The following is a 16,191-nucleotide window of genomic DNA, read 5'->3' as shown; positions in this document are numbered from 1 at the left end:
AGTGATGGACCAAGAGATGGATGGTAAGGACACCACAGTTCAATTTAGTGTGGTTTATGTAGAAATTATGCATAGTCAGCAGAAAGAGCAGTTTATCAATAGCCATAGTCTGTAGAACCAGTGATGTAACGATTTAATCTGTATGGACATCCAAGGAAATTTTTGCTTAATGACAAATTCATATATCTCTTTGTTGGCAACAACATAAAAAATAATATAATCAAGAAAAAACAATCTTATTGTATTTTCACTTAATATAACCAATCAAAACACACTGCCTTTATTTAAATACAAAACCTGTGCAAGGGAACCAGTACAAAAATATAAATATTAAATTAATTCAGTGCTTTATGTCTTCCAAGAAAATAAGCACTACAAAGAGCTTTTATTTCAACACTGACAGACATCTAGCAGGTGATCCTGTAGATAAGTGAGGGACTCTTCCACATGCAGAGGTAATGCTTGGCCAAGGTCAGCCTGGGATCTGGACAGGAAGGCCTCCACAGCTTCACGAATGGCAGCCTTGGATACCTTATCATCCGGCTTGTAGACCAGCGTGCCAACTCTGCCTCTTTGTTCAGTGACTGAGCTGCACAGATAGCCTGGGGATAACAGATGAAAGAAGTTAGGAGTGAACAAAGTGGGGTCAAAATAATTGTACTTATCGTTGAAATGTTTGAATATTCAGGGTGCAGATACATTTGGTATCAAAAAGTAAAAAAAAAAAAAAAAACCCAAGTCTTGGAGGAATTCTCCAGCGGGGATAATATCTATTGAAATCCGTGTTTAAATCCTGAAGACTGTCAAAAAGTATCTTAATAAAAGGTAACTATGAGTCAAAACAATCAACACATAAAAACAAAAGGACCAAGCACAGAAATGTAAAATATATGTTTTAACCACTGTCATATTTTGCATGACTCAACTTGGCATATGAAGAAATAAAGAAAATGCTTTATTTAAATAAACCTACAAGTTACCTGTCGGGAAATGAGTGATCAGAGACTGAGAGACAGGGAAATGGTAAATAGAGGAAAGGGAAAGATATTTGACCAGGTAATTTGGATCAGTCTTCCCATATGGCATCACACCACATATTGCACATTCACTGGAGTCTGAGGTTTCCCACAGGCTCCAGGCTCTGTCTGCTTCCTGGCAGCAGGACACTGGCAAGCTTATCGAAAGATGTTGGTTTTTGCTTCTAATAAGATATCCCAACTCACATTTTTCAAACTTTGCTGGGTAACAAGGAGCCGGATCCTGTTGTATATAACAATAATTTTTTTTGTCATTTTAAACCAAACCTTCACCATCATCCCCCGCATTTATAGGATTTATGAGATCGTTGAACAGTGTACTAGTATTTGTAGAAATGGGGAACCACATGTCATCACAGTTTACAAAAATCTCACCTTTCATCGCTTTGTTGTAGCTGAGTAGCAGCATCCAGAGAAGATGGACCAACTCTTCCCACCTCTGCCATCTTTCAGTACCATCCTGGATAATACAGTCATGGATTTGCTGCATTAAATGGTTGCTTGTTGTGGCTAACTTCTAATTGTCAGATTTCACAATAATAAATCGTGGAATAATCATAAAAGTATTCTAAATTCTTAATTGGAAGATGAATAGTAGTTGTTACATTCTCTAGAATTTAATTCACAATGCCAAAATCAAAGTCAGATATTTAAATATTACAAAAGGTTGGCTGATAGGGCAAAGATGAAAACAAAATACGAAAAATCCTTTACACCAAGTCTAATATTCACCGTAGGGTCTGGTGCCAGAGTGCAGTTCTTCATAAAGTGAAGTAGCAGACTAAGCGACATGGGCAGAGAGATTTTCAGTGGGCACGCATAGTCCAGCAGATGTTCTAACAGCTTACATCTCAGCAGCTTGCTCTGCAGGCTCTCCAGCAACAACATCCTGAGAGTCAGAAAGAGATTAGTAAATGGTAGCTGGGGACAAGAGGCAAATTGTGTCGTTGGAATAATCATTCAGGGGTGTATGATTTGCAATTGAAAGAATGTATGAAGTTATTAACATAGGGACATATGACATTTTATCATATTAAATGAATGAAATCCAGGATAGTTATCCTGTTTAAACTGGATAACTATTCTGTTTAAATGATAAAATTGTGGAATTTAAATAATTTGTAAAATTATCTTTAAAAAAAAAGGGGTTTTAAGTTTTCTTTGTTACTTCATCTGTTTGTCTTGCCATAACATACAGTCTAACATTTATTCTTCTCCTACTTTAATGTTCACATTTTGTTTCATACACACATTAACGAAAGCTCCTCTTAAATATAAAAGCACCAATACATTCAAAAACTTAAATTTAAGGAGGCCCAGCCCACAAGAGTTCTCATTAGCAAGCCATTGCTTTCACTTTTTTGAGCTACAGTAGGAAAACCCTCTTTCTTGAGCTGAGCTCCTGTTATGTGTTCTGTGCATGTCTTTAAGTTCAATGAAAGTCTCTGGATAAAACAAAACATTTTTAAAAAGGAGAACGTAAATTGTGAGATAGATATGATAAAAAGACGGCAGTAAATGGAATTTAAAAAGTAGCCCATGAAAGGAAGTCATTTTGTGAATCCTCTCATTATTTATTCATTACTTGAAGAGCAAATAAAGAAATTGAATGAATTATTTACACATCATATTTTAAAGCTTATTTCACAAATACTTTATATTGTATTATTTGAACGCAAATCGAATCACCTTATAACTTGTTTGCTAAGTGGACAAATTAAATAAGCAATTATATTCAACATCGGGAAAGGGCTATAACTATTCCAGATACACACCTCAGCTTCCACAGGAAAAGGCAAGCCTGTCAAGTCTATTGATTAAGTGTATAAAAGAAAATATAAGCACTTCAACTTTCCCATAATGGTGAATACAAAAACCTGACAAACTTGCTTTCTCATCTCTCCTCCTCACCTGTGTGCTCGCAAAGGCACATTGCTGATGACCATATGGAAGAGCTCCTGGGACAGCTTGACAGAGGTGAGAGCTGGAGAACGGTCCACCTCCAGAGCCAAAGACAGCATCCTCTGGAAGATGGACACTATTCTGCAGGACAGAAAGGGCCCAAAACAGGGTTTGTCAGCTTGAACGTAAAAAGGACTGGCAAATAACAACATCAATCGTACAAAATGCAGGTAAACATGAGTGAGGATAAATACAGTAGGGTCCAAAAGTCTGACATCACTAGTCAAGATACTCCTGCTTTGCATGTTTCAACTGTAGAACTGTGTTTTACAAATGATAATATCAGCTTCACAATTTGAGTGAAAAGTTGAATCTTTGAAAAATGTATGCGTCACATAGCTCTGATGCCATTATTCCACGATCACGACCTAATTAGTAAGCAATGATTTGCTGGGAACTTGTTTATAACAGGTGAACACTGGCAGCAATTTGAATTACTTGAACAAGCCTCTGATGAGTAGATCAAAATGGTCTGAATATCACCTGAACGCAACAACTCAAGGAAATCTCACCTTTTGTACAAAGGAGTGAAGTTGGTCAATGCCCCAAATTTGCTTAAACCTAGTAATAGTGCAGAATCTAAATATTTCTTCTTCATTTTACATATTACATGATATAACTTGTGTTTTTAAATGCATCTGAATCAAAAAACTTTCTGATTATTTCCAAGTTTTTGTTAAAATATAAAAGAATTTCAATGTGGTCTAAAATTTTTGGACCCCACAGTACATACATCAGTAATTCACCTGCTTTGTTCATCTCTCTCTCTGGTTGTTTCTCTACACTCTCCATGCTCTGTCGATTTCATGATGGCAGAAAAAAGCCACTTGATGATATCTCTGGAAACAAACCAGAAAAAAAAAACATCACCAGTATTACTTTCACAAGTGAGAAATATCAATAAAAATTTGTACTAATTGTCAGGCATGAAGTATAAAGTGATAACCCCGGCATAGGGTGATTTGTAATAGTTTAATTGTATACACCCTGCTGTGGCCTATATCATGAATTGGGTTACAATTTTGGAGTGTCTGTGCAAGTTATCTAGCTTCAGGACATCTAATGCTAGCAATCTGAAATAACTCACAAACCTGGGGGGTATTCCAGAACGGGGTTTAGTGAAAAAAATCAGAGCTCAATTGATGATGACTTTCTATATTCCACATTTTCACTCAGAGTGAACATACTCAGTTGATTGAACTCAGATCAGATCAGATCAGATCAGCTGATCTTGAACCAAAAACTCAGAATTTCCCATCTCGGGTTCATCAACACAGAGTTCAGGGTTAGGCTCAGTTTTCTCAACCTGCTTTCTGGAAGGTTGGGTTTTTGGAAAACATCCAATAAAAGAGAAAATACAAATTACGTCATTGCAGTGGCAAAAAGCAAAGGAAAAAGGTAGGTTACTGTATAAAAAGCAGTGTGTATGAATGACAATAATTCATGTGGGCAGGTTAGATGTTTGATGTTGTTCCCAGAGGTAAACTTGCTCAGAGGTATTTCTAGCATTTTGTCCACCCCCCCTCCCCATATATAAATTAGGGTAAACTAAAAATTAGGAACACTTCTAAGTATAACATACTGTAGTATAAGTCAATAACTTCACAAAACCGAAAGTTTGAAAAAAGGAGCTGAACGCTGTAAGTGTCTGTATTACTGTATTTCAAAGCAGCATTAGTTTTCGCTAGGTGTACCTAATGTACATGCAAATGAGTTTATTCTATCACAGTAATGTGCAATGGAACTGAAAAGCTGAGGTTAACTACAAAGTTCTCCCCTGGTTACAAAACTCACCTGACTTGAGGGAAATGCTGATCACATGACAGTGTGGCCTTGGCGATCGAGTGGTGGAGGGCAGAAGTAGAACGTTTGGCCTGGAAGTCGTCCTCCAATGTCTGCACAACATACTCCAGGAGCATGCGCACAACCTCACATCGACGTCTATTTGTACTGTCCTGAGGAAGCAGGGGGGGCCACATATAGGGACATGTTAGTTTACTGAAATCACAAAAAAAAGATGTTCAACTATAATTATGTCTGCATATTAGAGCAGAGTCCCAGTGACAAAAACATATCAAAATATTTTTCACCAATATCACAATATTAATAATGTAACACCATATTAGAGATGACTTTGTTGCTCTCAAAAGACATCGACATGCAAGAAGAGTGCAGTGCTGATATAAAAATCAAGTCGGCACATTTGCTATTAATGTTCCTCAGATGAAGCAGTTCAATGAACTCTTATCATCTACTCTAACTGTAATTCAGCTTCTGAGACCAGAACAGTTAACATTAACATTTAAGCTATTCAATATGGTTGTATTCAACAATAATTGTACTGTATTCTGATATATCACTCAGCTTTACTGTATATTATCTACTGTATATTCTCATATTTTGCTGCATGGAGTAGCACCTGATTGGCCACGACTGAGGTCAACAACTCCCAGTCCCATGGTACTGTGGTTTTATCAGCCATGTGGTGTCTGCAATCAGAAAGAAGCTTTAATCTCTGAATTCAAAGATGTAGTGGGGAGAGAGAAGATGGAAGAGAAGATATAAAGGGCAGATGATATATTTATATCAGAAAGGCTACAAATAATACATTACTATTGAGTCTGATTCCTACGCTCCCTCACCTCTGTGTCCTCATCAGCAGATTAAAGGCCTGTACACATAGGTGATGGGGACACTGTGGGTCCAGCAGAATGTTGTGGAGTAGATGGGTAGTGATATCTCTGGGGGGATAGTAACCAGGCTGTAGTAGGTCAGACAAGAGCTGCAAAGTACCCTCTGGGTAGTTCTCATCAATCGTACTGTAAACCAGACTCAGGCTCTGACGGCATAGCACCTCTGGAGTTCCAAAACCTTCATCTTCGACATCAATCTTGGAAAAAGCATAAAAAAGAAAAGAGAAACTGTACATTCAGCCTAGAATATAATAATGTGTAATGAGTTAATGAGAGAAAACAGAAAAACAGAAAAATACAAAGATGTGGAGAATTGTCTCTCACCAAGGCTTGACCTGGTCCAGACATTATTTTCTTGAGTGTAACTGGGCACACAGTATGTCTGTCTTCTCGACTAGCTGCCCTGAAGTCCATATCAAATCTGCTCTCTTCATTCACTTCTTCTATATCACTCCCCTCTTGCCAGAGGAAAGACAGTGGACTATCAATTCCTGCATCCCCTCTATATGTCCCAGCACCAGATCCTTCATCCATATCCTCAGTTTTAGACACTGACAAAGCAGGTTCACAGCACAAGTCTGCACTGTCTGAGGCCCTTTCAGCCTTAGCCTCATCCGATTGCCATTCAGGCCTGTTTTCAGCAGGCGTATGTTCAGATGTGGGTGTTGTATCGACTTGGCTCTTCAGATCATAAAATGCAGGACTTCTGTGTGGCAGAGAGTCATGATCAAAAAGCTCAGAAGGCTTCAGTCTGGTAGTGGGAGAGGGAGGGGATGAGTGATCAGAGCAGTCATGTAACTGTGTGCTTGTAAATTCATTACTGTTCTCCTGTTGTTCCTGTCCAATAAGCAATTCAGCCACCTTAGGAGGAGACTTGTCCAGTGAAGTTTTCATGAAAGGACCATTTGATTCTGTAGTTGTCCTCAAATTAGTAATGCAATCTGGTGAATTGCTGTTCATGCTGAGTTCTCTAAAGCACTCTTTGGTTAAATACACAGAACAATTTGATGTTTTCAGGTCCTTTACACATGTCTCAAGAAAAGGCAGTCGTCTCAGTTTTACAGCTGGTGTGTTAGGAGAGGGATGTACTTCATAGTTCTGCTTTTGGTGTTGTGTTTGAGAATTCAAACATCTCATATTACCACAGTCCTGCTGTGGAGCACGAACAGTTGAGTTTCTCAAAGAGCTTGTCTGTAAATTAAAATCTTCTTTTTTTGAAGTTTGATTGTTATTTGAACTTTCTTTTTTTATTTCACAGTCATCTGGTTGCAAATTCTCTGTCTCCTGTTCTGTCCTATTTGCTATGTTGCTTTCAGTCAAGTCTGTCACTGACAAGGGAGTGGAGTTTTGTCTTTTGCGCATTTTAAGCTCTGGAAGAGTCCATCTTGGATCTGTGAGGTCAATAAAACACTAGAAAATGGAAAAAAAAAACAAAAAACAGAAAAATATGTCAGAAAATACTGTGGTTGCTTACATAATCACATAGATGAATAATAAAGCTTCTGCTTCCCTTTATTCAAACAGATAATCAAGTGGGAAACTCAGTCCAAAACAGTATAAACACATTTCTCCTCGCATACACAAAAATAATATAATTATTTTGTTTGTCAAACCCATAAGAATATAAAAAGCCAGTTTCAGCATTGTCTTTAAATGGGCAATGGCACACACGAAAGCCATTTTTTCGATGCAAATTAACTGTGTGATATTCATATCTCCCAAGGAAAGGAAAGAACTAAAAGTCTATTTAGCTTTTTTGTCTTAGCAACTGAGGTTAAAGAATATCAATTTTAAGTTTTATATCTCTGGGTGCACTAGTGGACAATGTTAAAGTTTCTGAATAGATTTTCTAGAGAATAGTACTCTATTAAATTGTACAAATCAATATCGCTATATCCAAGAAAAGTTGAATCGATGGCAGCTGGACTTCGTTGTAGATACTTGAAGACGTTTCAAGGCCATTGATGTCACTCGTTTGTTACTGCTCCGTTGGAGTCACCTGAGGCCAAGTGTGCATGGTTGCTAAATCTCCTTGGAAGGAATGAAAGGCTGACACTATAGGTGAGGAATAAGAGGCATCACAGACCGTCCCCTATGTATCGCGATATAAATGATACGATACTATGATATTCAGACAGAAGAATTTATCCATATTAACTTTAACTTACCCACTCCCAGTTGGCAACTAGGTTATTTTTTACATTTAGTATCTCAAAGTTATTTTGATATACAATACACCATAATAATTAATGGACACGTTGTTGAAAACATTGTTAACACATTGATTTATGCTAGCCAGGTAGCTAGCTTTCAGACAGTAGATTGATTTTAAGGTTAAAATGCTTGTGGAAACAGATACAGTGTCAAAATTAATTTAAATATAGTTAAATTAAAGTTGTACCCCTGTAGCAGGGGTGAACAAAGTCTCAGTATTTGAAATTCACCTGGCTACGGTCGGCGGCGCTGATGAGCAAGCTGTAACAGCGGTAAGAGGTTGAATAAGGTTAAGGATGAGGTTAGAGTGGCAGTTAGTATTAGTCCGCTGCAGCAATATCTTGATGATATTCAAACGTATTTAGCGCTCGTTTCTATGGTAACGATAGAGTAGTTTGATAGCGTACCTGCGAGGCGTTAACGTTCACAGCGTCGACATCAACCCTCACAGCGGAGAGGGGCAGCAGCTCAGACTTGGCCGAGAAGGAGCCGACGATTTCCACATCAGAGTCGTCTGAGCTGAGGGAGATCACATCATCCATTTCTCCTCACTCATTCAGCTTCACACGACACAGAAACTTCAGTAGCTGATGTTTGGTTCTGCTAGCCAGCTCACAAGAGCGTCACCTAAAGCAGGCCCATGATAGTCGCCATAGTCCTAAAGCAACAAGATCTGGCGTTAATGTGTAGTTCCTCATCATGTTCTGCAGAAAACACAAGATAGCTCCTACAGTGATACATATAAGCTCAGGACTTGTAGCATTTCCTTGTTAAGGTCGTCAGCCACATGCGTCTGATGCTGCCGGTAGTTTTGAGTTTGGTTGTATCTTCAGAGTTCACGTGACTCCGTCTGTTATCTACCTTAAAACTCGACTACATCTGAAAAATAAAATCCAGTGATATGATGTCCAGTTGGTTCAACTTTGAAATTTGATGCTTCCTGATTTTGCTGTCATTTTTCTTTTCTGTAGTATGGCGGATCATAACCAGCTATACAGTTGCCAACAACTCCACCTACTGTACTGGAGTGTGAACTCGCAATCTGATGTCATCGTCACCAATGGCACCTATCTTGAACTAAGTGAACCAAGGCTCAGTGCTGGGGAGTAGTGAACTAAAAAAAAATAGAAAAAAATCATAGTAAATGACCAGCTCTGACCACAAATTTAAAGGGTTCTTCTCTTCCCTTGCCCATGCCCCATCCTCTTCCAACTTCGGTGCAAACAGATTCAGTAATTTACTTTTTGTGCTATCCTGCTGACAAATAAACAAACACAGGTGGCAGGGGTGATGAACTCATGCTCAAAGCAATGTAGGCTATAAATTCATACAACACACACTGAATATAATAAGATTTATAATTTTCCACCAAAAATCCATCAAACTGAAATGCAATACATTTCTAATGGAGCAATGATTTAGCGTTTTTCAATCCGTCGCTCTGCAGGATCTGTTCATCGACCAGCAGATGAGGTGGAAGTTGGCTTTGCTTTTATATAACTTATTAATTCATTTCAGGTGTTGTTTTTGCTTCATCTTTTTTCACTGTGACACAATGAAAAACATTACAAGGCTTGATTTAGAATCAGTCTAAAGCTATACTGAGTCTCAGACCTTGACATCCCAGATTGTCATTAATGATACAGACACATTCTGAAGGCCCTTTTTTCACAAGACATACTGATACATCACAGTAGGAAAAGCACCACTGTAAATGAGTAAATTAATGATGATTGAATTCTAGGTGCTTCAGTTTCCTTGAATATAACAGTCATCATTAATATTAATAGTAAAATCTGTGCTTTTCTTACTATGACAAGTCATAATGGCTGCTGTGAAAAGACCCATTAAAAGCACTTTACAGCCCAACAAGCCATATTTTGGAAGGCTGTCAGAAATTGTGACAAATTTATATATTGCCTCAAATTTATTTATACAGTAAATATAGCAACTTTTTAAATTAAAAACAGTCAAACAAGGAGCAGTCATTATGACTAAACATGAAAAATATTAAAAGATGTCCTTAAATGGTCACTATTTTCCAAACATTTTGTTGTTTTTTGTCCTGTTATTTAACAATTCAGTCACAATATCAGTTAAACTCATAACTAAAGTGATAGGACCAAAAAAACAAACAGAAAAAATGCTAATTGTTTTACAGTCACTGTGGTTTCACTGTGTGTGTCACTGGAGTTATTGAATGTGACTGTCATGCAGAACAGGAGATTCACCAGACGACTTCATGTCAACTCAACCAGTTTAAACTTTACCACATGCTTTTCATAATACATTGTATTGACCTAATTGACCACCCTAAATGTTAACGTAAAAACATAAACACCAAAACTCCATATCAAAATTCACTGAGTTTCTGTGACAATATGTAGTCTCACACCTCACCACTGGAGTGCACTCATGTTGTGCAAAAGATTTCAAAATTTGACAAATATGTGTATATACACAGGACGGCCTGTGGCAATCTCACATCTGCGTATTCTTCATAGTAATTTACCCAGAAACTGAGCTGTGAACATAAGTTTTTATCTGGCCTTAATTACCTCCCAATCTTACCTACAATTAACAGTGCACATGCAAAGGGGCTGTTGTATTTTATACCCTTTGCAAAGAGCAGTCTATTGTGTCTCTGTGGTGATATGAAGTGAGACACATCATTCAAACAGACCCTGCAGCACTAATGCTTACTTTGTCTTCCTATAACTTCTCTGATCCTTGGGGATGCATTTCTGATACTCTGTGAGCCCAGTGGGCACGAAACACATAAAAACACAGTGTCATACCAACCCTTGTGATATAGTGATATAAACCCACAGTGTCAGGGCTGAGTAGGCTGCAGGAAAAAAATGTAATGCATTCTGTATTTGTAAGCCATTCACAAATGACACATTGAACCCAATGCTACATCATATTTTACATCTTCATTTCCTGTTATAAGCCCAGGCGAAAGAATGTTTTTGTGGTACATGCCATCACTAAAAGCTGCTTCCTTTTGATGGAGAGCTGTGACGTGTACACACATACTGGTGTGTGGAGTTGATAAGGACACTGTAATTGTGATAAGCACATTATTTAAACTGTAGAAAAAGTGCACAATGAACTGTCATCAGCTTGCAGCCTTGTTTATAATATCAGATCATTTTGTGAACTGCAATATCCCTGCAAAAATGCATGTTTTGTGGGCAGGAAATATTCTAGGAAAAGAGCAAATTTATTCTGTAACTTGTCCGTGTTTTTCAATGAAATGTACATTTTCATACTGAATTCTCATGCAATTGGATGAAAGGAGCTATTAACCTCAGATGCCTCCAACCATTACACCCTATGAGGAAGACAGGGTGAGTCATCATAGTCAGGCATTCACAACCTAGTCCTGCCACCTATTCAGCAATGTTAAAACTTTAATAGGATGGTTATGGAGTGTGTGTGTATACAAGAGGTAAAGGCTATGTGTGTTTAAGTCATACCAATGTCTTTTCAGTCTGGATTTTGGAAAACAGTGTTACCTTCAATACTCAGAGTGTCATGATGCTATGAATTCTGGAGCACATATTTTGCTTCAAATTATTATGAGGGTAATAATGTTCGACACACAACAGTGGTTGATGCCAAATCATTACTGTCAGTCTGTCCACATTGTTGTGTTCAGTGCATTAGTTCTGAGAACACAAATATTACCACAATGTGAAACCTAATTCAGAGGAAAAGGTGGTCCAAGTTCATTTAGACAGAGAGGGAGAGCTATGGAGATGTTTTAAATCCCAGGTGATCCTCCAAACACTCTGCTGCCCATACATGGACATACATTTAGGATGAAATACTTTATCAGCAACAGAGCATGCGGTTTCCTGTCTCAAAAGGTGAACTAAAGCATGTCTGTACTCATTAGTAGTTACTTGCACTGGGAGCTAGTAATGTCTAATATGAGGCCAGCTGGCTTCGGATGAAAATGTTTGAGGAGATCTGTGAGTAGCATTGGACTGAAAATAGAAAACTCTGCAAGTCTTTGTTTTCAAGGCAAGTTGTGAAATCAAAATGCATGATCTGGAATTCATTTGATCAACTTAATGTTGTAATAACTGCCTACTGTTTGTTCATTGCTACAGTCCACATTCATTATACATGTACAGCTACCTTTTCTGAAACAACTTGACAGTAAGTAAAAAAAAAAAAACAACATGTAAAAATGACAATATGGGCATAATGACTTTCTTTAGTGTCTCTTTTTTTTTTTTAGAAGCTACTGCGCAGGGCTAGGAAATATTCCAGCTCATAATCCCCTGTTACATTGTGAATTGTTGTTTTAACGCTTTTGTTTTATGAACCAAAATAGGAGATATATTGTGTTAAATAGTGAGCTTTAGTGGTGCTGAGTGATGGATTTTGCTGTCTTTGTGGTAAGCTAAGCCAAGCATCTGCTGGCTGTATCCTCAGGCTAAAGCCTCTTTTAAACAGACACCCACTATGTTGTCGTTAAGAAGACCCCTCTTTATGCCACCCATTTACACTGAACCAAACAAAGCTGACATAATGCTGCCTTGTGATCTTAGATAGCATGTGTCATTCTGGAATCAGAGGCGTGACGTGTAACACAACAGCATCGGTGTCCTGTCCTGCCACGCTGCCTCTCCATTTTACACAGATGTTGACCCAGCTCTGTAACTATGTCCACTGCTGACATAAGGGTAAACAGCAAGCCCCCCCCCCCCCCCCCCCCCCCATGCACAAAAGCACAACAGGCTGTGCATAATCAGTTTATATTTAATGGATCACCACTAGAATGGTATGGCTCTTTTCATCTAAATTTCAGCCAAAGAACAAAAAAGCAAAAAAATAAAAAAATAAAATGACATGAGTTGAACTATTCCTTTAAATGTATTGTATACTTTCTCATTCACTTTTTTTAAGAGAGAAATTCTCAAGATGTCACTTGACTTCTCTGTGCATCAGTTCATAATTTATTTTACTTTACTAACAGTGTCATATGGTTATGTCCACTTACTACGGACAAAGTGTCTTTCTTCATCAGTTGTCAGAACAGCATGCTCCTCAATTTAAATTCACTGTAACTCCGGAAGTAATTGTATTCTTCAGATCACACCAACAACACAAAAGAAAACAATCTATCTTTTGTTATTTTCCTTTGCTTTAGGCTGTATGAGAAGAGATTTTCGAAGGATAGCAAGGCTAACAAAGACATTTACCTTGGACAGGCAGCTGCTGGGAGGACTTATTATCCATCATGAGTGTTGCAATAAAAACATCACACCACAAAATTTAAAGTTTTGAAAAAAAAAAGTCTTATCGTAAAGTTCCAGGCATTTTATAGAACAGAATCAGTGAATGAATGAGTTCATGGCTAAAGGCATAAATCTCACTCAGCACACAGAGGAGGAAGTATGCTTTTTATCACAGAATGCAAAAAAAAAAGAAGTGATCCACTGTTGGAGAGTCAGGGTTTTTCCTAGAACAGAAGGTACAACAAATATCATTGTTCCACATGTCTGGACAGAAAAAATAGATAAAAGCAACAGAATCATCAGTCAGTATAAGAAACAAGTAGTTTGTTCATCATAGACAAAGCCATTAAAGAGGGGGACCAAGTAAGTCAACTATCTGTGTGTACTGAGGAGCTGACTCTGCAGTTAGTGACAACTGCCTCCATGTCTACCTGCCCCTGCCAGACAGTCCAGCCTCTCTGTGACACTCACAGAGGAGTTAGTCAACACTTTCCACTGCAGTGAGTCAGAAGTCACATCTGCTGTTTTATGACGTGTAGCAGAGAATGAATTATATTTAAACAAAGAACTGGTGAACAAATATCCTCAGGCAGAAAATCCACAGTGTCCAAAATAACATTTTACATGTTTTGAGCAAGCAAACAACATCTTTAATGCCTGGGTACAGGCTGGTTAAAAAAATCTAGTATTTGCATAACTCTTCAAAGAGTTATCATTAATGCCAAATTTTGTGGTAACTGTGCTCGTATGGTACAGAGTGAAAGTTTTAAAGGGAAGAATAATGTTTCAAATAGTCTGTCTGAGTAAGTCATAATACACAAGACGTGTTCTGATATTCAGAATTAACAAACAAAGTGTTTTCCTTCACAGAGTACAGTGTTTTCAGAATTCTCACTTTATTATCATGCCTATGTCATTGTTACTTTCATAAAGGAAATGTGTTCAGTAGTAGTGAAAGAAGTACTCAGATAATTTATTTAAGTAAAAGTACTAATGCAACAATGTAAAAATTTATCATTACAGCAAAATGCCCTCCATTCACACTCTTATTTAAGTATCAAAAGTACTTGTCCTCTTCATAGTGATGTATCAGTGTATAAGCAGCATTTTACAAGTGGTTCCTAACCCAAGGATCAGGCCCCACCAAAGGGTCACAAGATAAATCTGGGGTGATGTAAAATGATGAACGGGCATGGAAGAAAAAAAGTTCTGCTACACATATTTGAAATTTTTTTTTCAGGTAATATTTTTTTGTGAAATATTACACAATAATATTGTACCTTATGAGATTTTTATAAAGGAAATGTCTCATTTGGTGGAAACTGTGTATTTTATAAGCTTATCAACCTAAGCGTATTTTAAAAGTCTTAGTTTAAAATTTTACTCTGAAAAGTAATTAGTAACCATAGCTGTCAAATAAACGTAGTGGAGTGTAACACTTCCTTCTAAAGTGTAGTAGGGTAAAAGTAGATACACAATTATCCTGGTTCCAAAGTTATTTTGTAGTCACGGTAACTCATGGTTAGGTCAATTTCAGTCAGAGTTACTATCTGGTAAACTCAGTGTCAAACTGACAAATTGTTGCTATGGTTACCTGCAGTTTAGTATACTGCACACTGCACACTCATTATTTGTAGTTGGAATTAGATCTTTGTTTGACATGTCCTGTTATACAAATTTAATGGACCCCTTCCACCTTCCTGCTCACCATGAGGGGTCGCCACAGCAGATCACCATCTGCATATTTGATTTGGCATAGGTTTTAATCATATAAAAAGATTTTAACTTGGACTTAATGTCATAATATCCCTTGAAAATCTTTATCTGTTACCACACAGTCCTTTTGTCTTCCACCAAGACTGTAGCTCTACAAATATAATTCCCTTCAGCAAGCACAAACCAACTAGAGTCAAAATCTTAATTTAAATGGGATGATGATGATCATACTGTACTCACTCCTTGCCAGGATCCAAGTATGGACATTGATTCTGCTGAGTGGTGCTTTCCTGTGGTCTTGTGTGCTTATGGAGAAAGGGAGATACGCACGAGAGCAACAGGTCTGTTGCCATAGAACAGCATGACAAGAGAGACAGCTGAGCATCCAAAAAAAACCCTATCTCATGGAAATGTGACATGACCACATGAGGGAGAGAGAGAAGATAGAGGGATGAAACCGCACCTTACAGAACCAACAGGTGTCAGCTGTCACAAGGAACATGAAAGAGACAGGAAGAGTAAGAGGTCTGATAAAGTTAGACAGGGACTGGTAACAGAAGAACGCTGTCTGAAAAGAGTCCAACAGGCACCTCCTCCATTTTCTGTTGTGCTGTCTACATCCATGTCATGCTCTTAAACTGTTTAGACCATGCCTGTCACATGTCCTGCTTCACATTGCCATCAAAGTCAGGAGTGTATCGGTCACCTGTTTATTTATTTATTTATTTATTTTATGTGGCTGTGTGTAATGTTCCTAACGAGGTTCAGTCGACTAGCAGAGCGTGCCAGGTCCAGAGACAGAGGGAACTGATGGTGGACCAGAGCCTAATGACTCACTCTGCAATCTGTGACCCCGGAGGCTGATGGATGTCACAACAGGATCCTCTACTGGACAGCTATGTAGCTATGAACCACTGGCTGCAGTCCCGGCAGATGCCAAAACACTGTAAAAGCCTGTGAACAAGAATTTTTTTAAAAGTGTAATATCTAATTTTTATATGATTATATGATCATATGATTTTTTTCTGCTGCAGTGCAGCTTCTATTGAGGATGGAGCTTCCTCTTGTTCCCTTGTTGTTGTTTTAAAAAGGCACAAGTGAAAAAAAAGAACTTACATTAGATAGATTGTTTTTACAGCACATGATTCATTTCATGGATGTTTAAAGCGTGTGTGCTACAATTTCAGTTCAAGTGGAAGCCTTGGTTATACTGCAGATGTAATGATCTGATGCCTCAGATAAAATAAGGTAACTTAAAACTCTGGATCTTATTGTGTGAAACAAAAAGCCTATCATGCCCATTATGTTCTAGTA

The 16,191-nt window shown here is 37.9% G+C and overlaps 1 protein-coding gene across 1 annotated transcript; it reads right to left on the bottom strand.

The window, feature by feature from the left end:
* Nucleotides 1–123: 123 nt before the first annotated feature.
* simc1 (SUMO interacting motifs containing 1) lies at nucleotides 124–8,850 on the bottom strand. Its single transcript, XM_022751613.1, has 10 exons — nucleotides 8,314–8,850; nucleotides 6,017–7,102; nucleotides 5,642–5,889; nucleotides 5,419–5,488; nucleotides 4,794–4,954; nucleotides 3,746–3,838; nucleotides 2,949–3,080; nucleotides 1,770–1,926; nucleotides 1,413–1,497; nucleotides 124–602 (listed from the first exon to the last, which is right to left on the bottom strand). Exons 1-10 carry the CDS (start codon nucleotides 8,446–8,448, stop codon nucleotides 391–393), a joined length of 2,379 nt encoding a protein of 792 aa, XP_022607334.1. The 5' UTR covers nucleotides 8,449–8,850; the 3' UTR covers nucleotides 124–390.
* Nucleotides 8,851–16,191: the final 7,341 nt, after the last annotated feature.

Source organism: Seriola dumerili, unplaced genomic scaffold (assembly GCF_002260705.1).
Source record: "Seriola dumerili isolate Sdu_G_001 unplaced genomic scaffold, Sdu_1.0 BDQW01000160.1, whole genome shotgun sequence".
Lineage (NCBI taxonomy): Eukaryota > Metazoa > Chordata > Actinopteri > Carangiformes > Carangidae > Seriola > Seriola dumerili.
The sequence above is the reverse complement of the archived record's forward strand: the minus strand, read 5'-3'. Positions and strand labels throughout refer to the sequence as shown.

What these genes read in the sequence shown, in the direction of transcription:
- simc1 (XM_022751613.1), bottom strand. Translation starts at nt 8,448, where the DNA reads ATGGATGATGTGATCTCCCTCAGCTCAGACGACTCTGATGTGGAAATC. An exon ending in CTGGACCAGGTCAAGCCTTG is followed by an intron (nt 5,890 to 6,016) that starts GTGAGAGACAAT and finishes GCTTTTTCCAAG; the next exon opens with ATTGATGTCGAAGATGAAGG. An exon ending in GTGCCTTTGCGAGCACACAG is followed by an intron (nt 1,927 to 2,948) that starts GTGAGGAGGAGA and finishes TCTGACTCTCAG; the next exon opens with GATGTTGTTGCTGGAGAGCC.